At 35.1% G+C, this 20,879-nt stretch overlaps 5 protein-coding genes across 5 annotated transcripts; 3 read left to right on the top strand and 2 right to left on the bottom strand.

Moving 5' to 3' along the window:
- Window positions 1-3,339: 3,339 nt before the first annotated feature.
- Window positions 3,340-5,196, bottom strand: LOC103833060 (probable RNA 3'-terminal phosphate cyclase-like protein). Its single transcript, XM_009109157.2, has 6 exons — window positions 4,897-5,196; window positions 4,594-4,743; window positions 4,298-4,476; window positions 4,044-4,219; window positions 3,757-3,970; window positions 3,340-3,681 (listed from the first exon to the last, which is right to left on the bottom strand). Exons 1-6 carry the CDS (start codon window positions 5,099-5,101, stop codon window positions 3,472-3,474), a joined length of 1,134 nt encoding a protein of 377 aa, XP_009107405.1. The 5' UTR covers window positions 5,102-5,196; the 3' UTR covers window positions 3,340-3,471.
- A 104-nt stretch (window positions 5,197-5,300) lies between these two features.
- LOC103833058 lies at window positions 5,301-15,267 on the top strand. The gene is made up of 5 exons (XM_033277538.1): window positions 5,301-5,768; window positions 5,868-12,686; window positions 13,004-13,860; window positions 13,951-14,724; window positions 14,941-15,267. The coding sequence occupies exons 3-5, from the start codon at window positions 13,006-13,008 to the stop codon at window positions 15,265-15,267; spliced, it is 1,956 nt and encodes a 651-aa protein (XP_033133429.1). The 5' UTR covers window positions 5,301-5,768; window positions 5,868-12,686; window positions 13,004-13,005.
- On the top strand, window positions 14,490-17,327 carry LOC103832280. Its single transcript, XM_033276876.1, has 2 exons — window positions 14,490-15,426; window positions 15,510-17,327. The coding sequence occupies exons 1-2, from the start codon at window positions 15,328-15,330 to the stop codon at window positions 16,191-16,193; spliced, it is 783 nt and encodes a 260-aa protein (XP_033132767.1). The 5' UTR covers window positions 14,490-15,327; the 3' UTR covers window positions 16,194-17,327.
- Window positions 16,990-17,519, top strand: LOC117127385 (uncharacterized protein At4g04775-like). Its single transcript, XM_033277537.1, has 2 exons — window positions 16,990-17,145; window positions 17,217-17,519. Exons 1-2 carry the CDS (start codon window positions 16,990-16,992, stop codon window positions 17,517-17,519), a joined length of 459 nt encoding a protein of 152 aa, XP_033133428.1.
- A 391-nt stretch (window positions 17,520-17,910) lies between these two features.
- Window positions 17,911-20,187, bottom strand: LOC117127384. The gene has a single exon (XM_033277536.1). The coding sequence runs from the start codon at window positions 20,185-20,187 to the stop codon at window positions 17,911-17,913; it is 2,277 nt and encodes a 758-aa protein (XP_033133427.1).
- Window positions 20,188-20,879: the final 692 nt, after the last annotated feature.

Genomic DNA, 20,879 nt, shown 5'->3' with positions numbered 1-20,879 from the left:
GTCGCAGTCTCTGACATAAAATTTAGAAATAATTTTGTAGCACACATTACAAAGACTAATAGGTCGGAAGTTGGTCATGTCTCTTGGTCGCTCGGATTTTTGAATTAGACAAATATTTGTCTCATTTAATTGTGGGTCAAATGAATCAGAATTGAAGAATTCTTGAACCATCTTGATTACCTGGGGACCAATACTGTTCCAATATTTGTGGTAAAAAAGTGTTGTGATTCCATTTGGCCCTGGGGCTTTTTCAGGATGGATAGAGAAAACTGTTTTTTTTTTTCTAATTTTGGAAGGCGATATATCTTTACACAGGCTCTCATTCATTTCAGGATAGATGGGTCTTTCCAAGTGGTTAAGCGAAACTTTGATATCAGAGGGTGTAGATGTTGCAAAGAGTTCACTAAAAAACTCTACTGCAATTGTTTTGATTTTCCTCTCATTTTTTGCACCAAAATCCTCTGCTATCATTTAACCTACTGATATGGTTTCGTGCACGTCGATTTTTGATTGTTGCGTGGAAGAATTTCGTATTACGTTCACCTTTTTTGAACCAGAGATTTCGACTTTTTTGTTGCCAAAATTCTTCTTCTTCTTTGTATGCTTTTTGCAACTGGTTTTGTATCGAGGATACTTCAGCTGCCAATAAGGAGTGGTCCACTTGACTTCTGTCAAGTTTATCTTTGAGCTCTTCTAAACTCTTTTGAGTATTGTAATTCTCTTCTCTACGCCAGCGAGCAATAGTCGAACGACATTTCTTGATCCTATCATGTAGCAATGGTATACAAGAACCAGACTAATCTATAGAAGATATCATGTTAATTAATGGCCACAAAATCAATTATATGGAGATTTCTTAAATGATACTAAATGGAAATTTTTCCATATTTTAGAATATGGAAATATCTAAACTAATTCTCAACTAAAGAAAATTAGACCCAACCAGGTATATAAAAAAAATAGGTCCTGATTAGTTTGGGTATATAATTAAAATACGTGTAAATTACATGTAAAGACCATAAAACTTAGGTTCGGATCGGTTCAGTTATTCAGGATTCGAGGCACCCAAACAAAACCCAAAGATCCAAAAAATACCTGAAACCTCAAAAAAAGGCGAAAACCCAAATAATACATCAAAATATTTAATTACCCAAAAAAACTTTGAAATTTTATCTGAAAACTCATGAAGATTCAAAATTACCCGTAATGTTTTTATGAATATCTGAATTATATTTTTCAAATTCAAAAATTTTATCCAAATCTGGAACTATACCCTAAAACCTAAATCCAGGACTTTAAACAATATCTATATTACAAAATATACCAAAACACCCAAATATCCCCTATATATTAATCATGGAGCTTACAACATGTTTTCGTAGTCACGTGTCATCATAAAAATGATTCTTAAAATTGTTAGAAAAATAAGTTGGTCCATATAACCATATACTATGCTTTTTATTAAACTAACTATCAAATTAATTAATAGTGTATAAAAGAATATTTTTATTTCCTTAATTAAAAACTATGGAATTACCTAATATGGTTAACATATATATGATAATTAATGAAAATGAATAATACATATTTGATAAAAAAAAATCTAATCTCTCTCTTTTTTGTTTAATTTTATACTATTAAAAAAATTAAACAATCATATTAAGCATATAATAAAACAATTAGATTTTTATATGTTATATTTTGAATTTTTAAAAACGACTATAAATTACTAAAAATGGTAAAAGTTCCACATTAAAAAAATTGTGATCAATGGTTTAACTTTTTTTTTTATTCAAGCAAGATACAAATGATCATATATCATCGGGGTGGGCGTTCAGATACACGTTTGAGTTTGTATCGGATATTTCAGTATAAAGGTATAGAACCCGTTCGGGTATTTCTACACTTAGAGCCGGGTTCGGGTATCTTATGTTCGGGTTCAGATATTTTGGGTCGGGTTCGCATATTTAAATTTTGAAAAAATAAATAAATCATTTATTGTTTAGGTTTTTTGTATTTAAAATATATTTTAACTTAGCTGTTTTTTAATTTTCAAAAGATTAAACTATTAATAAGTTTGGAGATAAAATTTTAAAAATAGAAAGACACTAATTTAATTGTTGTTTTGAAATTTTTGAGATGCAGCTTTTGTTAATGCAAAAAACAAGAACTTGATAAGTATTTTAAGTGAGTAGCAAATAATTTTGTCTAATTTTGAGCAATAAGAATCATTAATATAAATATTTTGAATAAAATGAGAGAAATAAACTAGAAATATAGAATTAAGTATACTTATGGTTGGTTATTTTCGGATATCCATTCAGATTCAGATTCAGATATTACCCGAACTGGTGGAATAAGTAATTTGTTTTGTTGTTCTAATTAGATGATTTTTAGACCGAGTTGGTGAATATATACTAGACAAACATTTATATTTCGAGTCTGAACTTATATTTTACAACAGCTTGATATATTAGATTTGAACACTAACCTGTTAATATATTTTGCCGGTGATTTTTTTTCAAAATTTTGATTCTTAGATATGTATATGGAGTGAAACTAATTTTTACAGATGTCCATTTTTTTTAATTGACACTTATGTATTTCACTGAATTCATAAAAGAAGTTAAAAAGGAAATTTAACTCATATCAATAAAACAAAGACGAAAACGAAAGCACAATTTTATAGAGGTAGAAAATGAAATCACTTATGAAGAATCAATAGTAAACAAATCGAGAGCAGAAAACCTAATCTCCATTCGTCATTATACAATTGATGTTGCCTATTTGGTTTTGATGATTTGTGTCAGCTGCAAAACTTAATTTCTTTTTGCGCATATGAAGTCTTAAAAATAATTAAAATGAGATGCAATACGTTAACTCTTCAACAAAGATAATATATTTAAGATACCAATATTTATATTCATCATTTTATAATCGATAAAGATTGTAGTGTTGCAAAATATTAAAATCATTTCATAAACAAACATTATTATAAGAATTCACGCATAAGCGGATTATCATCTAGTACTTAATATTACTAGAAATTTTGTATATTAGAATATCCGATCGAGTCTCTGATCCTACCGGATCCAAACGAAAATCTGCTGATCCGAAAAATACCCAATATATACTTAATCTACACCAAACCCGAAACTATATATTTTGGTCTGTTCCGAATAACTTTTCGGATCCGGATAAAATGTCAATGCGTACACCAAAACCCAGAAACTAATAAGTAGCGATTTTGATTCCTTATGTGATAAGTCTGAGCTTAATAGATTTATTTTTGGTCGAAGCTTAATAAATTTAAGGAGTGGAAAATAAGCACAAGAAAGCTGACTGAACCAAAAACTATTAGTCTTTATAACACATCCATTTAATGTTAGTTGTTACAATAGAAAAGCGTTTCCTTCAGACAAAACTGTAAAGCTGATAGTGTAAACAACGCACAACAAGAATTGTGAGAAATCAAGACAGCTTTCTGGAGAGATTAATCAGACCACTTCCAACGCAAGTGAGTATGACAGTTCCTGTATCAGGATCAGGTCTGAAGCTAAAAGTAACTCCCAAAAACTCCTTTAAGTTCCGCAACGTCTCAACTCCATAAGGTGATAACGTTCCCACTCGTACCTTTGACACGTCTTGTTGGCATAGAGCACATAGTATAAACAACAATCCCTGTAAAAAAACGTCTCGAGAGTCAACAACTCCCACTTAAAAGTAAATGATCGAGTTTGGTGTTTATGGTAATACCTGGTGTGTTGAATCAACAACTCCGCCTTTCTCAATCTCTTGGAGAAGCCATGAAGCTATCTCAACTCCTGTGTCTTCTGCTGGTTTTCTCTCTTGTCTCTCTACATCGATCTCTCCTGTTTCCTCTGTTCTTCCACAAGACACTGCTGTATCTGCAGAGATGTAGCACCCTGCTGTTGTTTCTGCTACCAATGATATTCCGTATCCAGGTGATCTGCAATCAAGTGTGTTTTCAAAATGTTAAGCTCTTGTCAATCTCTCAAGATAAACATGTTTCAACTTCTTACTTTCCAGCATGAGGGCCAGACTTGTGATCGTTGAAAATGTGAACATCAGGCAAGAGGTTGTTGAAGACTCCACGAGCTGCGAATCTCATGGAATGTTCAAAGTCAGAAGAAACTCTCGCAGAGAAAGTCCAACCACGTATCTTCTTCACCATTCCTTCTTCTACCCACTGGACCGCCTGAAACAGAGAAATATAAACAGATAAGACATAGCTTGCAGTAAGGAAAGAAAAGAAAATGAAGAAGAAAGTACATACAGTGAGAGACTGAACATTTGGAACTGTTAAAAGAACTTCCCCACCTCCCTCTGGAGCTACTCCACGTGCTTCGATTTTAAGATCCAAACCTTCTGAAGGAACTCCAAAACGCTTTAAAATGTGCAAAGTAGCGTTACGGACTGTGTCAACGCTCAGGTCCTTCGGATCATCCGTTACTCCTGCATAAGTAAATATTTGCTCGCTCCATCATAATGCTTCTAAAGCAGTAACCTTTCTCCTTGTTCCAAAACTATTGTACATAAGCCTACACGTCTTCTTCGTTCAAAAGAAGTTACCTTTAAGCCTAATCGAAAGGGGCTTCTTCCCAAATAAACCCAACACAAGCAATGGCTCAAGATAATAGCCCATGGATCGAGTCAGGGCACAACTGTGAACTAAGTTCTTCCCTCCCATTACTATTCCAGGCTTGTACTTCAATCGAGTCCCTGCGAAAGTAACAACAACAAAACTCAAAGCTGAATACATTGTACTCTTATTACAGCTTCAGCTAAATAGAACAACCTAAGATCTTGACTCTGTCCTAAGATGAGTAACTCTGAAGAAAGCAACAACCTTTTAAGATGGGTAAAGGTACTAACCTGTTTCGTTGACCTCAACGACGCAGTCATCGGAGACAGTCTCGAAGAGGCGGAGAAGAGACATCTCGTGACGGAGGAGGCCAGGGATCATGTCGTCGGCGCGAATCTCATCGATGATGATAGGCGTCGAAGAAAGGGTCGCGAGAAGTAGTCTCTGCCGGAAGCTCTGGCTTCCCTTCAACCGCTTGTACGTCGTCTTCCCCATACTTTCTCTGATCTCTCTCTCTCTCTCTCTCTTCTCCGACGTTTTTCTTAAACCCTAAAACTGAAGCAGTACACCTTCGTTTGGTGGAAAGAGTCTTTTTCAAATTCAGTTTGGGCTGCTTTTTGGGCTCAGGTAGTCAAGCCCTTTAACACTTATGTTGACAATTACTCTTATCAATATATCTTTATATATAAAATACAGTTTACTCTCTCCTGAGCCATGCCACATGGGATTCCATGTCATCAATTAGGTGCAGAAGAGCGCAACACGTGTCCACTTAAACTAAACGCTGAGTTTCATTTATTCTGGTGTCCATTCCGTTTGGGCTTTAGTGTGTATTCGGGCTTAATGAAACCCAACCCGGATAAAGAGTAACTCCAGTTGTTATGGAAACGCGTTGTTTCTGATTTAGGGTTCAACACGTTCTTCATCGAGAGCTAAGCTCAACCTAAGGTTTCCATGGAGTTGTTTCATCTCCTTCCTAACAATCCGAAGAGCTATCAGTTACAGATTCATCCTCTTAAATCCACCACCACGTTCTACCTGTTCTTTCATCTTCTTCCTAACAATCCCAACGCTATACAGATTCATCCTCTTAAATCCACCATCCACGATCTACCTTGAATGTGATCTTCACGCAAGGCCGTGGAACCTTGACTATAAAAAGGTAACCTTTCCTACTATGAGAACCATCTCTTCATTCCATTTGTTTAAACTTATTTTCTGTAAATTGGCTAAAGCAACAATTTTTATTTTCGATTTGAAGACCGGACGCGTACGGCACAGTAGGAGGAGGAAAGCGGTAGCGATGGAGGAGAGGAGGATCAAGGCAATGAGGGACCAGCCGTGTCCGGTTTGAATCCGGTTGTTATTGTAATTTTCCCGTCCTTTAAAACTCATGTTCATCATTATTTTGACCACACATGGTGATTAGATTCATATTTATCAAAATTATTCTTTTTGTATCATATATTTCCTCTTTGCAATATGATTTGAATCTGTTGTTTATTATTATTTTTCTCATTCCAGTGTTCATTGTCTTCCCATTTACAAGCGACTGGGTTCTATGTTTTACTTAAAACTTCATTATATTCAGGTTCCTGGTCTCCACCTTTTGCTTCTATATATCCAATTGTCACCCTTTGGAAACCAAACCCTACACTTACTGTTTGTCCCACTTAACACAAGCTTCTGACCGTGCAGCTCCATGTGCCTGTCAAGTTCTTTCTTTTGTTTAAGGCGGACACCGCCGAAGGTGCAGAGATGTATAAGGTCATTAAAGAGACTACTAATCACCGCAGGGTGAAGTTCACAGATTTATAATGTGGTCTGGTGGGTGCTCTGTAGAGTTGTGTTGTATCAGCTGAAGTTTAGCTGCTTGGTGGAGCTTCTTTGGGTGTGATAAAGCTGTGAGATCTAGAAGAAACAAAGAGTTAGTTGATAAATTTCATGTGCTCCTTTTGAAGAGTTGTTTCTCCTTATTGTCAAATGTGGATTATGGATATTTCTTTCGTACATATCTATCATTTACTTTAAATTAATGAGGTCCACCATTTTGAATCTTGCTTTTGCAGTGCGTTGGTTAAAGCTTTTGTTGTAAGCTTGCAAACCACTATTGCAACTAAACTATAGAGGATATGAAATATGGCCAGGACGAGCAACAAAATGTTAAGTTGGTGCAATCCTTTCAAAGTTAACATGGTAACATGGAGAGAGTAGCTTTTGAAGGAACACAGATCATGATAACGTATGTTTCTCCAAATGTGATTTAATAAGGAAGTGAATCCCATAATCGATTACCAATTATATTATTTTTTTGAAAACCCAAATCAAGCTTTGACAAAATAACAATCGTCACCTACTAGCTTTGATTTTCTCTAAGCCTTAAGATGGCAGTTTTTCTGCTTCTTCCATAACCACTATAAAGAAAATATGAAAGGTTCATCAGCATTGAGTCTTTGAACAAGAAAAAGAGGAAAGTTAATTATAAAGGACATTGGCGAGTCTTTAAAGAACCTTTCAAAGAGATCCTGTTTATCAACCTATGTATTGGCCAATTCCATGACGATTAACCACCTAGAAATTTCTGATCATCACTGAATCACTGTTTCTCATATGGCTTTTCGCCATAGCTTAAGAAAAAAAAATTAGCAAATAAATAAAATTTTAGTGAAAAGCACATAATCTAATCCAAACTATATATATAACATGCAAAAAAAAATAAAAAAAAAATAATAATTAAAAAAATGAAAAAAGTTATAAGAACAACACAAAAAAGGAAAACATCAAAAACAAAAGCTATTATGCAATTTAGTCAACCACAACAATATCTGCTCTCAGTATCATATCATATATGCAAAGATCACATGTAACTAAATTAGTAACTAAAAAACTATCAAATCAAACTTAGCTAAGTTAAAATTTCCGCTCAAAGCTAAAAATTGACCTATTTATATTTTATTGCAGAGAATTCATGGTAAAATTTGTTGCACGAGATCTCTAGGAGACTTTCAGCTAAGGCGAAATTAAGCTCTTTATAAGTTATCTTCTTCTTGAAATGTTGCGTGAATTAGACTCTTCAATCAGTTCAAGTGATTCTATTTAGACTGATTATAAATACATCTCTCATTCAACAAGTTATATTTCTTTTGGTTGGCCCTGCAATTTACAGTATCTCTTTTTCCTTTCAGTTTTCTTGAATGCTTAAACCTCAAAGCAAAGCTCAATATATACACCATAGCCAAGATACGTCGCAAATCAATGCAAGGAGTGACTGGAGTCTAGGGAATGCACAATCATGTGATATGTAGAGCTGTTCTATCAACAAGAGACAATGAACATCAGTGAAATCAAATTAAATAGTCGGTTTTAGATTGTTGTAAGGGTAAGTGTTTTTTTATGTTTAATAAAGTGACCACCCGAATCTAGAAATCAATGAACATTGATGAATATGATGCTTGCAACTCTCTATTCTGTTATAGTTTCTTTTATTTACTGCTGCAAGTCCCATGCTATACACGAGTTTAGTACCAAAGCTCTTCATCCATGGAGAAGGTTAAAGTATGCAACAATCTATTCAGGTTTGTTGTGTGATTTTCTAAATTTCTAAAAATTGATTTAACAAAAGAATGGAGAGACTGGGGTGAAGAGTTGATACTGCGGATTCCATAGCATGCCACATTTTGCAATAACATGTTAGATCACATTTTAGCTCTACTTTGTTCTTAATATTAAATGAAAATTTTTCATCAACACAGTAGCTAATGCGTAGAAAACAGGTTTGGCTACAAGGTTTTTAAGCAGTTGACTTTTATTTATTTTTATGTTCTTCGGTTAGAGAAAATTATCAGCTTGGGGATTTTCTAAAAAGTTACAATTTTTTTAAGGCCATTGCAAATTAGTAGACATTAATTTACAAGAAATAATTTTATTCAATAATAAAATACAATCAATATACAATAATCTAATTATGTATGATAAAATTATTGAAAGAATTATATTTTATAAGTTAGTCAGTAATATTTATTTCAAAAATTCTGATCAAAGTAATGGGTAACTTCATTTTCATATATAATATACAAGATTCTAATAAACATGTATACATATAAATAGTAACAATAGTTTCATATCGCGTAAACCCCCTAGAAAAGGTAGAAAATTTTCTTTATATCACGTAAATCATTAGTTTTATAAGTAAATAATTATATTTTAAAATTTTATTATAATTATACAAGTTTATAATTTACAAAATGAAGAATAGAATAGATAGATAAAATTGCTGTAAAATTATAAAACTCAATTCTATTTTAACTTAAAATTAAAATAAATTTGTACTATTAATTTTATTCGCGTGCCCGCCCGTAGGGCGGGTTTACCCTAGTATATATATATATACTTCATTCATCTTCTTTGTATTAATTGTATTAAATAAGATAAATAAGTTCCACAAGAAAACAAAAGTTCAACTATTATCACATAATAAATTCCGAAAAAATAGAAAATGTTACAAAAATATTCCAAAAACTTTATGTGTTTGATTTGGGAACTAAATTTATTTTTACCTTTGAAATCATAAATATATTACTAACTAAAAATATTGGATATTTTCTTGTATATTGGCTAACTATATATAAATAATCATTTTTATATTTTGAGATTGGTATCAAATGTGGAATAAAATGTCAAAAATTGTTAAAGTTCTAGTGTGTTTTCACTTTGATATGTTTGTCTATTTGGTTATTGAAGAATTTAAAAAACAGTTGAAAAGTTGTTTCATAAAAAAAAGATAATATGACGTTATTTTCAAAAGTGAAACATAATATTAATTTTCACATTGTATACGAATGACTTAGTTCTGTTCACTGACAAAAAAAACTAGAAAACAATAGAATCAATCACAATATTAGAAAGTTTATCTAATAAATAATCAAACTTTGATTGAAACTTTAACCCAATTACCAATCTCACAGCATATTAGCAGTAACATTTTTGTATGGATATCTTCTTTGAACAAAACTATGGCATTTGCAGAAAAACTTTGTTAACTTAACTTGTTATCATTTCTCTTTTGCATAAAATAGAACACAAAATTGTCAATTTGTTTTTTGCCTCTGGAACTGACACAACAGAGTATTCTACAATCATCTTACAATACCATTTAACTTAATCGTGTTTGTGGTTTAACATTTCCCTTATACGACAACGATCAGATTAGTCTTTTGTCATTTTTTACTAATATGCAAATATATTTTATTAATGTTATTGTTTCGTCAATATTACATGCATTGGAAAGATTCGAACAACCATTTTTGTTGTAATTAGGTTTACTTGCAGCGAGTCATTATGGCAGTTATGAGCAAGTTCGTGCTTCTTCTGCAACTCCAAGAACATAATCAACTAAAATGACTTTGATATGTGATCAATCAAATGATGCACATGATGATATTTTATAGCGGCATTTATGATGATAATTACGTGATGTTCATACATGATCTTGTTAGGGTTGGAAATCCAGAGAATTTTGATCAAAATTCATTGTCCATCTTCTGAATTCTTTGAAGAATGGATTAGCTTCCAGGTCTTTGTTCCACCATCTTGCTCGGGATTTGATGAAGTTGAAAACATTTAGCTACTATTAGTGGAGTTTACACATCAGTTTTCAAAATATAAGTTTGAAGAAAAGCTTCTTTTCAAAGGAAAAAATATTGATAGGGCTTGAAACTGAATGGGATGCTTTGTTGTTACTAAGTGAAAAAATAAAGTAGAGACTGAAACTGAATGGGATGCTTTGTTGTTACTAAATGTTGAAAATTAGGGCCTGATAGTAAGTATATGCTGGTATGGAGATTCGAAGTCACTACCATTAGATTATGTGACACCATCACTACCATTGCACTAATTATACGGCCGGTAAAACACATATATTTATTTTGGGCCGGAAGCTCCAACTTCTAATGCTTGGTATCAGAGCCGCTACTGCTTAGATGTTATAATTGACTATATGACATGAGTTTAGATCGAACCGCCATGAGATCAGTGATGATGATCGCACTTACCATGAGAATGTAATTGTCGCCAAACTTCAAAACTAGTTTTATATTCACGTTACTAAAATCAATAAAGGAGTCGAGGATAAGCAAAGTTTATCACAATAAATTTAGCAATGGTTGCGACGAGGAGATAAGCCAAGATTATCACAAAACTAGTTAACCACTACAATATAAATAGAAAATGTTACAAAAATATTCCAAAAAATTTATGTGTTTGATTTGGGAACTAAATTTCTTTTTACCTTTGAGATCATAAATATATTACTCACTAAAAATATTGGATATTTTCTTGTATATTGGCTAACTATATATAAAGAATTATTTTTTATATTGTGGGATTGGTATCAAATGTGAAATAAAATGTCAAAAATTGTTAAAATTCTAGTGTGTTTTCACTTAGATATGTTTGTCTATTTGATTATTGAAGAATTTTAAAAACAGTTGAAAAGTTGTTTCATAAAAAAAAGATAATATGACGATATCTTCAAAAGTGAAACATAATATTAATTTTCACATTGTATGTTTATGCAAAAAAATAAGATAATGTCAAGTTCAACTATAAGTTTCTACGAATGACTTAGTTCTGTTCACTGACTACAAAAACCTAGAAAACAATAGAATCAATCACAATATGTTGGCAATGGCTACTGGTCTCAAGATTCAGTAAATATTTGATTTGTAATGATATGAAAATTCTAGCATATATTATATGATTTAGATGGAAAGAAGGGTTGTGACAAAAAAAAAAGATGGAAAGAAGGGACAATGACAAAGAATTCATCATTTTATCATGTACACTTTAATTTTTCAAGTGTCATATTTGTGCAGTTAAAAATGTTGATTACATGTCAGATGCTATTTTATTTAACTGAGAAATGGTACACGAAATTTAAATTATACATGACAATTGATGCACAATTTTTCAATGGTCTTTTAATTTCATTTAAATCAACCAAAGTTATTAAAAAGTTTATCTAATAAATAATCAAACTTCGATTGAAACTTTAACCCAATTACCAATCTCACAGCATATTAGCAGTAACATTTTTGTATAGTCTTCTTTGAACAAAACTATGGCATTTGCAGTCTTGCAGAAAAACTTTGTTGACTTAACTCGTTATCATTTCTCTTTTGCATAAAATAGAACACAAAATTGTCAATATGTTTTTTTACCTGTGGGAAATGACACAACAGAGTATTCTACAATCATCTTACAATACCATTTAACTTAATCGTGTTTGTGGTTTAACATTTCCCTTATACAAAAACGATCAGATTAGTCTTTGGTCACTTTTTACTAATATGCAAATATATTTTATTAATGTTATTGTTTCGTCAATATTACATGCATTGGAAAGATTCGAACCATTTTTGTTGTAATTATTGGTTTACTTGCAGCGAGTCATTATGGCAGTTATGAGCAAGTTCGTGCTTCTTCTGCGACTCCAAGAACATAATCAAGTAAAATGACTTTGATATGTGATCAATCAAATGATGCACATGATAATATTTAGGGAAAATTGGAAATATGGAATAAAAAGACAAGTAGATTGTCCCTTTGCCATAATATGAATTATAAGTTGTCCTAATGTCATAATGTTTTCTGTAAACCCAATTAAACCCCTAATCTAATCTTTTAAACGTTTTTGTTAATTTAATTATGTTAAAAAAATATTATTATTATTTTTAATTAATTTAATTATTAAAAAAAAAATACAAAAGGGGAAAATCGACCAAAATTTCCCCCAAGCTCGACGAACCCTAATTGCTCTCTCCTCCTTTGGCGACAGAGAGAAAGGACGATTTGAAGGGGATCTCGCCGTCGCCGGTGTCGTTTTGGCCGGTAATACTCCGCCGGTGTTCTTCTTCTTCTTAATCGAAGTCTCAGAGACCTCGTCTCACTTCGCGACTCGTTCTCAATTAAGTCGCCGAAGACCGCTGAAGCTCGTACCTCGCCGATAACTGAACTCGTGCCTCACCGCTCCGCTCTCACTCTCTCAGCCATAGTTTCAAGCAAACCAATCGATTCTCCTCAGGTTTGTTTATGAATTTTTTTGCATGTCTTTGTATCTCTTACTTGAGCTTGTTTAAGATCGATTTTGAATGTCATAAGTTTCGATTCTTTTTTCTGTGAATTATTATTTAGGCTTCAATCTTATCAAAATTTCCTACTTTTTTGAGCTTTGGTTAATTTGTTTTTGTAGCAACCGATCTCTAGTGATTGTGTTTCTTATCAAAATTTCCTACTTTTTTGAGCTTTGGTTAATTCTCTTGTTTTATCTTGTGAATTATATTATGATGCATGCGTTTATAAATATTGACTGTAGTGATTGTGTTTCTTGCATTGTTATAGGTATGACAATTGATCAGTTGCCTAAATGCTTATTCAAAGAGGGAACTGAAACACAAGTTGAGAAGGTCAACAACAGTTGTCGAACTTCCATACTTGCGAAGGTGGCGAAGTACTGTCCAGACGAGTACAAAGAAGTGTCGGAGGATCCGCTATTTGCTCAGATTGTGGCCATTCATGTACACAAGCTTCAGTTTTCGGCAAGAGCGATCCACACCTTCGTTTGCAAGCAGCTTCTGTCCGCAAAGCGTTATGAGTTGTGGTTCCATTATGCTAGGAGGCCTCTCAGATTTTCAATGCAAGAATTCTATGCCATCACAGGTTTGAAATACAAAGACGAGCCCGACTTGGAGATTGATGACTGGGCATATGATGGAGGGTTTTGGAGTAAGTTGCTAAGGAGACAGAAAAATATTTCGGTTCAGCAAATCAGGAAGGTTCATGTGAAGTTGTGTAATACATGGTCTCGTGTTGATAGGCTGCGGTTGGTCTATTTGTGTGTGATTGCTGGTATTCTTATGGCGAAGGATGAGAAGGTGTGGATCCCATACAAGTACATCAAGCTCGTGATGAACTTCGAGAAGATGAGGAAATATCCGTGGGGTCTTCACTCTTTTGATATGCTGGTGAGTTCCATTATCAACGCTAGGGATAAAGTGAAGACGCAAAACAGTTATGTCGTAGATGGATTCTCGTATGCACTTCAGATTTGGTTGATGGAAGCTGTTCCGGACATTGGGTCTCTTTTGGGTCAGAAACTGAGAGAAGGCGTGACTACCATGAGGTGCAGGAATTGGAAAGGATCTGCTAAGATTTCCTATGAGGATATTATTACCATAGAGTCTAATTTTGCTTCCACCGTAAGTTCTGTTTCCTTTAATTGATGTTATTGATGTGCATAGTTCTTAAATTGGTGTGTCTTTAACCTGTTTTAAATTTTTTTTTTGTAGGGAGATGTGTTTCCATCCATTTCTACATCTGGAAATTTCAAAGACGTGATTACTGATGCCGAGTTTGTTCGAGCCTGTGAGATGAAGGATGAAAGAGTTGATCTAATCATTGACATGCAGCGAAACAAGTATGACTGGAGTAAGCATGTTTGGGCTTATAAGGAAACAGTGAAACCATTTCAGTACAGTTCTGAGGAAGATGGTTCAGATGAGGAAGCGGCTGTAGAGACAAGTGAAACTGAAATTGAAGAAGAAATAGAAAGCACCCGTGTGTCTCCTACTAAGAAGAGGAAGAACAGGTTTCGGGATACTGGTGCGGAGTCGAGGAAGAAGAGGTTACTTTGCCAAAGATCAACCGAGAAATATAGAGATCTTGAAGAGGAAATGAAGTCCTATATCCAGAGTATGTTTAACTCTTCTTTTACTGCCTTAGGCCTCGAGGTACGCGAGATTATTGAAGACCGCTTTACCAAATTAGAGGAGAAGATCCTTTCATCTCAGACTCAGGGTGGTGCGCCTGCTAATACTCAGACTCGTGGTACTGATCCGTTTTGGACTCCTTCTGCTGCTGCTGCTGCTGCCACTGCTCCGGCTTCGGTTTCTGGTCGTCCTCCTGCTCCTACTCGGGCTTCTACCGAAGCTCCTGCATCAGTTTCTACTCGTGGTCTTGCTCCTTCTCGCAGTGCGGCTTCTGCTCCTTATCGCAGTCGAGCTTCTGCGACTGCTCACAATGGTGGGCCTGCGAATGCTGCGAAGACAAGGTCTCAGACAAAGGTAAACAAGAAGTAGATCATTTTTCATGTCTTCGGTTGCTGTTATATTTTCATGTCTTTGGTTGCTTTTCTTTTTCATGTACTCGGTTTGCGGTTTGTAATATTATTTTAAGGATGATGTTGTCTTTGCTGTGTGTAATAATTATGTAAGGATGATGTTTTGGATGGAATCTTTCTTTTAAAAATATTAATGTCATGTTTTGTGTTTTATAACCAGGATGCAGATTTGTCTGATGTGTTTGGCAGCTTATTTAGCACCTTAGATGTGAATATAGGGACCCAAGAGTACTTACAGAAGACAATGGGTAACCTTACACAAGAGTCAAATGTTGACGGTTTTGATCCATCTCAAGACAAGCAGTCCGAAGGACCTTCTGATTTCACTACGCCAATGACTTCGTTTCGGCCACAGATCTTCAAAACACCATTCTTGGTTGATAGTGATGATCTAGAAGTTCGTTGCAAAGCGAAAGACTACGAGCTAGTTTTCCTTCCAGAAGAGAAATGGGCCAAACTAACTGAATGGACATTGAATCCCACGTAAGTTATTTGAATTGTTTTATTTATTTTTCCTCAAATCTACCTCTTCACTAACATCACAGCAATGCTTTCTTTTTACAGAGTACTTCAGATTGGGCCATCTACATTTGATGCAGAGTTAGCCTCGCGGATTATTGGGCCTAATATTTGGTTGAAGAACTTTGTGAGTTTAGCTCTGAAATATTTTGCAGATTGCTTTTTGTTGTTGGTTCTCATTCCTAAACAAAATTGTATTGTCTTTTTCAGGACATGGACGCCATGATGTATTTGTTTCGGGAGAAAACCACATTGCGTCGGTGGAGTCCAGACCGAGTCGCATTTTTGAACTGTATGTTCAGTAATCAGATTATCACGGCCTATGGGAAGTTTGATGGAAACAGGAGAGGGTACAAAATCGACGACAATTTTCTCGAGTATGGAAGAGGCGAGCTTCCATATCATGGAAGCACAGGTTCAGTATGGAGCGTTGATGTCGATCGTCTCTACATCCCTATATGTGTTAACCAAATCCACTGGATCTCTATTTGCGTCAATCTTGTGAACCGGACAATTGATGTCTTCGATTGTGGGGGTAAGAAGAACAACAGGGTCATCGAAGCTTTTGCCGTCCTCATTCCACGAATCGTCAAGGCAGTCCAGTCGCCAGAGAGGAAGAAAGATTTCAATGTGAAACAGTATACTGTTTCATATGTCCCCATGCGCGGCCTAAACATGAGTGGTAATGATTGTGGTGCTTATTCATTGAAGTTCATAGAGTGCCATCTACTTGGATTAGATTTCTCATTGGTGAACGACGAGAACATCAAAGAAGCCCGACACAAGATAGCTTTTGATCTTTGGGAAGCAGCAAATGATGCGGTCTTGCAATCTCGGATGTCTACATTTAAGCCTCCAAAACGTGCTCCGGTGAAACCTGTTGACCTCGGTTGACTTCATGATTTTTAGCTTGATCCTCTTAGATTTCAAGTTTGTTTCTTCTTTGGGTTTAAGACATGGTTAATTGATTCTTACATTACTCTTATTGTTATGGAATTATTGGTTTTTCTACTATTTTACTGTTTCATGAATTACTTTAAGGAAATAAATCACATAGGGTGTCATTATATACTCTAAACCCTAAAATACCGTAAACCCTAAATCAGCTCCGATTCATACTCTAGAACCTAAAGTAACTTTGATTCATACCCTAAACCGTTTATTAGCTATGATTCATACACTAAACCGTTTATTAGCTATGATTCATACCCTAAATCCTACATTAACTATGATTCATACCCTACACCCTAAATTAGCTTGAAGTTATATCAAAAACTTTAGTATAGATAGGTTTCAAATACAATACCCTAAATCACATAAAGAAAGAAAAATAATTTTTTGTTTTAAAAAATAAAAATTAAGTATATTCAAAAGACGATTTTAAGTTGGAGTTATAGAAATTCGTATTTTCAAAATTTGTCTTCTTACAATTGTCAAATGTCGATTTTTGTGTATTAGGGTGTAGTATTTTACCAGTCAATATAAGGGTTATAGAGTATTAACCGTTTATGGTTTATACCCAGTAGGCCCACCCGAAAGTTATTAAAACCCGACCCTGAACCCGGATCCACACACCCCCAAAGACGTGATTTTCTTTTCAGTTGTCGAAACCTAAGAAAAATAAATTTGAGAGAAAAGGGGATTAGGGTTCTTTGTCTGCGATTCCTGTGAGCCTCGAAACGAATTAACAATGACCAGTTCGACGACTTCTTCTGCTCGTTTTCCTCGCATCTCTAATCATGGTGTGCCCACAAGATGTTGGTGTGGCGAGGGTATAACCACTTTTGGTTCATCGACGGCGGAGAATAGGTATCGACGATTCTACAGATGTCAAATCGCAAGAGATGTAAGTCCATGTTTCAATTTTGTGTTCCACATAACACCATACTGACTGATTTTTGGTTTCTTTTGCTATAGAGAAAAACTGAGAATCATCTATTTAAATGGATTGATGAAGCTTTGATTGACGAGATACGGATGGTAGATGCGAAACATGAGAGAGTTGCTCAAGAGATTACAAAGTTTGAAGAAAGGGTTATGGAAAAAGTGAAGTCCGAAATTGTTAGAGTTGAAGCTGAGATGTCAGAAAAGTTCAAAGAGAAGGTGAACTTGGAGATTGCTAGAGTTGCACAGGATATGAAACAGAAGCTAAAGATTACGACGGTTGCTATGGTTGTTGTGGGAGCAATCGTGGGAATATGGACTTCTCTTACTGTCTGATCAAGTTTCAGTGATTGGTTGCTTGTCGTTTGAGTTTGATGGGTTCAAAATAGCTTAAGATTGCATTATTGTTTTCATTATGATCGCCTATAATACACTTGATGGCTTCTTGTTGACTCTCGGTTGCTGACTATTATCAGCTTCAGTTCACAATCTAATACTTTTCTTCTCCTTCATGTTGTTTCAAAGCTAGTAGCTTCAGTTCACAATTTTCTTCTCCTTCATGTTGTTCACGAAGCTAGTAAAAATACAAGAGAGATAACACGATGTCTAATATCCATAACCAAGAACAAAAAAATCCAAAACCAAGCAAAACGAGTAAATCAAGTAACCAACACCATAATGAAAACAAGCTAATCAAAAGCAAGAAAAATCCAAAACAACGAACTGACTAAATCACTCTGTCGCATGTAGCTCTGTTATGATTCTCTTCGCCACATCGACTGCATCTGCGCCTCTTCTTTTCTTCAGCTCCTTGCGATGAACGAAGTTTGTCTTCGACCGTCTCGTATCTGCGCTTTCTTCTCCTTCCTGCTCCTCTTCTTGATTCAGGAGGTTCCACATTAGCATTCCAGACATCATCTGGAACAACCCAACTATCCTCCGGAACACCTATTGGATTGATAGTTTCTTCATAAGCTGTTCTCCAAGTGGAAGTCGTGTACATTTCATCCGTTAGTGAGGATGGGGCTCGACCAACTGTTAAACCAGCCTTGATTGCGTGTCTACATGGGATTTTCAGTAGGTCGTATTTCCCACATGAGCAGGTTCTTCTATCCAAATCAACCAGGCAGTCGATTGTATCTCCGCGAACCAAAAAACGGTACTCATCAACTGGCTGAACCAGAAACGTTTTACCCTTATTAATCCGCCTGTCTATCTTTTTCTCGATGGCAATAGTTAATGGTTTTGTGTGCTTCCTGCTTCGTGTGCGCCGTTCGAAGAACCAACGGGTCAGCATTTCTCTGATGCTATCCAACAAAGGAATGACTGGATACTCTCTTGGTGTGCGCAAAGCAGAGTTTATTGATTCAGCTGGGTTAGTCGTTCTGATGTCATACCTGAATCCTGGAAACTGACAGCGAGCCCACTTTGTAACATCTGCATCTGTTAAATATTTTCCAATAGCTGGACTAATATTGCAGACAGCTTGGAATCGCTTCTGAAAATCAATGACTCTATAAGCTTTAGAAGCTTTTGCAATTAATCCAGCCAGTCCCTTTCCTCTGTAATGTGTGACCACATTATTCAACAAATGGTGGATGCAAATTCCATGATGAGAAAGAGGATACACATTCTCTATTGCCTTACAAAGTGAGGCATTTCTGTCTGACACAAAAGCTAGAGAATGCTCGTCCGCAATAACAACCTTTAGCTGTCTCATAAACCAATCCCATGAACGATCATTTTCTGAGTCCACAACCGCAAACGCAACAGGATACAAGTTAGAGTTTCCATCTAAAGCGGTCGCAGCAAGTAAGACCCCTTTGTATTTGCTCTTCAAAAATGTCCCATCTACCACAAGAACTTGTCGCATGGCTGTCTGAAAACCTCGTACTGATTGGCCAAACGAAACGAAGAGAAATCTGAATCTACCATCAACATCGGTTTCATAAAACGTATGTGTTCCTGGATTAGCTTCTCTCAGCATGTGCAAGTACTTTGGAATTTTTCCAAAACTCTTCTCTGGAATACCTCTAACCATGCTAATTGCAAACTCCCGAGCATCCCATGCTAAGGACTTAGATATCTCACATCCATGTTCCATCCTCATAATCTGTATGACATCATTTGTTTTGGGACCTTCTTTCACACCATCATACCTATGCATTATTAGACTGCCAATTGTCTTTGCAGAAGCTGTCCGACCACCATTATTCATACTCGACGCAGCGCATGTATGATCCGCCACATATTTTTTGATGATGAAATATGTGGAACCTGATAACCCCTCAGCTCGAACACTCCATTTGCAAGGGTTGTATTTGCATCGGATGTACCAAAGGTTTCTGTCAGATTTCACAACTTTGTAATCGAAATTATGCGTCATTGCCGACATTTCCATAGTTGCTTTCAACATGGTTTTGTTTTGAAACGTTTCACCCCTCTTCACAACATCCACCAAAGAAAACCGAACACTTTTTCCATTATCGTCTTCTTTTGCTTTAATGGCGAGAACATCATCTTCTTTATTGGCGTTTGAGTTGGAATTATCTTCAACATCCTTGCTTGATTCAGATGAACGAACACTGTCAGCTCGAGGTGGAAACGAGGAAGGTTCACCTTGTTCTCTGATAGGCGAGCTAGATTTCTCATTATCAACCCCAATGTTGCTGTTGTTTCCACTGATAGGTGAAGTAGACACACACAACCTTGTAGAAGTTTTTCCACGTACATAAGTAAGAAAATTTTTGACTTGCCGATCACTCTCAATGATAACTGGAGGACAGTCTATTGAACCGATTAACTCCATAGGTAAGTAGCTTAACTCAAGCTCGACAAGGTTTTGGTCAATTCCAAAATCTTCTAAAACCATACGGCTTAGGTCTTCAAAGGAACTTGTCAATTCCATGTACAATACTCTACCTCGTTTGTTCGTATCAACCGCAAATCCCCATCCTTTAAGGGGATCAAATTTCCACAACCCACAAGAAGCATAGATATGCATCTTCTTCAACAAGAAATTCAAAATTTTTGGATGAAAAATATCAAAATCCTCTCACCAAGAAGAAGACCACGATTTTTTTTAAAAAAATTTACTTGGAATACACGAAATTTAAGGAAAATAGATTTAGAAGATATTCTCTTACCAGATTATGGAGATATTTAAGGAAACTATACAATTCGAAATTCGTAGAACGTACATTACGTTGTCCGAAGAATAAAGGAATGTGGTAGATTATGGAATAATATTATGGCAGACTCGTGAAACATGGCAGATTTTGTCATTTGGCCTCTGTAGTTATATCAGGAAATAATAGTAAATCAAATCTACCGTAGTTCAGAAATAAAAGTTATGGTAGTCGTTTACTTCTACCATGTCTACCGTAGTTCAGAAATAAAAGAAAGAGTAGTCGTTCAATTCTATCATGCTAGAATTATAACAAATGGTCGATTTAAATTTCTGGTGTTTGCAGATATTTATGTAGTTAACCGAATATGCAATCTACATCCTCGTAGACACTAGATTATGTTTTCTGCCATCGGTAGACCAAAATATGAAATTGTGTTCCACAATTATTTAGTCAACCAAAGTATTTTTCATATGTTTGTCTCTTGTTTATATACATTTTGTATATTTTTCCATATTTTTAGGATTCTTAAAATAATTGATATGATTTTTCAAAGTTCATCAGGGGT

This window comes from Brassica rapa, chromosome A08 (genome assembly GCF_000309985.2).
Source record: "Brassica rapa cultivar Chiifu-401-42 chromosome A08, CAAS_Brap_v3.01, whole genome shotgun sequence".
Taxonomy (NCBI): Eukaryota; Viridiplantae; Streptophyta; class Magnoliopsida; order Brassicales; family Brassicaceae; genus Brassica; species Brassica rapa.
This window is presented reverse-complemented; position numbering and strand designations above follow the sequence as displayed.

What these genes read in the sequence shown, in the direction of transcription:
- LOC103833060 (XM_009109157.2), bottom strand. Translation starts at nt 5,101, where the DNA reads ATGGGGAAGACGACGTACAAGCGGTTGAAGGGAAGCCAGAGCTTCCGG. An exon ending in TCTGGCCCTCATGCTGGAAA is followed by an intron (nt 3,971 to 4,043) that starts GTAAGAAGTTGA and finishes ACTTGATTGCAG; the next exon opens with ATCACCTGGATACGGAATAT. An exon ending in TTGTTGATTCAACACACCAG is followed by an intron (nt 3,682 to 3,756) that starts GTATTACCATAA and finishes GTTTTTTTACAG; the next exon opens with GGATTGTTGTTTATACTATG.
- LOC103833058 (XM_033277538.1), top strand. Translation starts at nt 13,006, where the DNA reads ATGACAATTGATCAGTTGCCTAAATGCTTATTCAAAGAGGGAACTGAA. An exon ending in AGTCTAATTTTGCTTCCACC is followed by an intron (nt 13,861 to 13,950) that starts GTAAGTTCTGTT and finishes TTTTTTTTGTAG; the next exon opens with GGAGATGTGTTTCCATCCAT. An exon ending in AGACAAGGTCTCAGACAAAG is followed by an intron (nt 14,725 to 14,940) that starts GTAAACAAGAAG and finishes TTTTATAACCAG; the next exon opens with GATGCAGATTTGTCTGATGT.
- LOC103832280 (XM_033276876.1), top strand. Translation starts at nt 15,328, where the DNA reads ATGCTTTCTTTTTACAGAGTACTTCAGATTGGGCCATCTACATTTGAT. An exon ending in ATATTTGGTTGAAGAACTTT is followed by an intron (nt 15,427 to 15,509) that starts GTGAGTTTAGCT and finishes TGTCTTTTTCAG; the next exon opens with GACATGGACGCCATGATGTA.
- LOC117127385 (XM_033277537.1), top strand. Translation starts at nt 16,990, where the DNA reads ATGACCAGTTCGACGACTTCTTCTGCTCGTTTTCCTCGCATCTCTAAT. An exon ending in GATGTCAAATCGCAAGAGAT is followed by an intron (nt 17,146 to 17,216) that starts GTAAGTCCATGT and finishes CTTTTGCTATAG; the next exon opens with AGAAAAACTGAGAATCATCT.
- LOC117127384 (XM_033277536.1), bottom strand. Translation starts at nt 20,187, where the DNA reads ATGCATATCTATGCTTCTTGTGGGTTGTGGAAATTTGATCCCCTTAAA.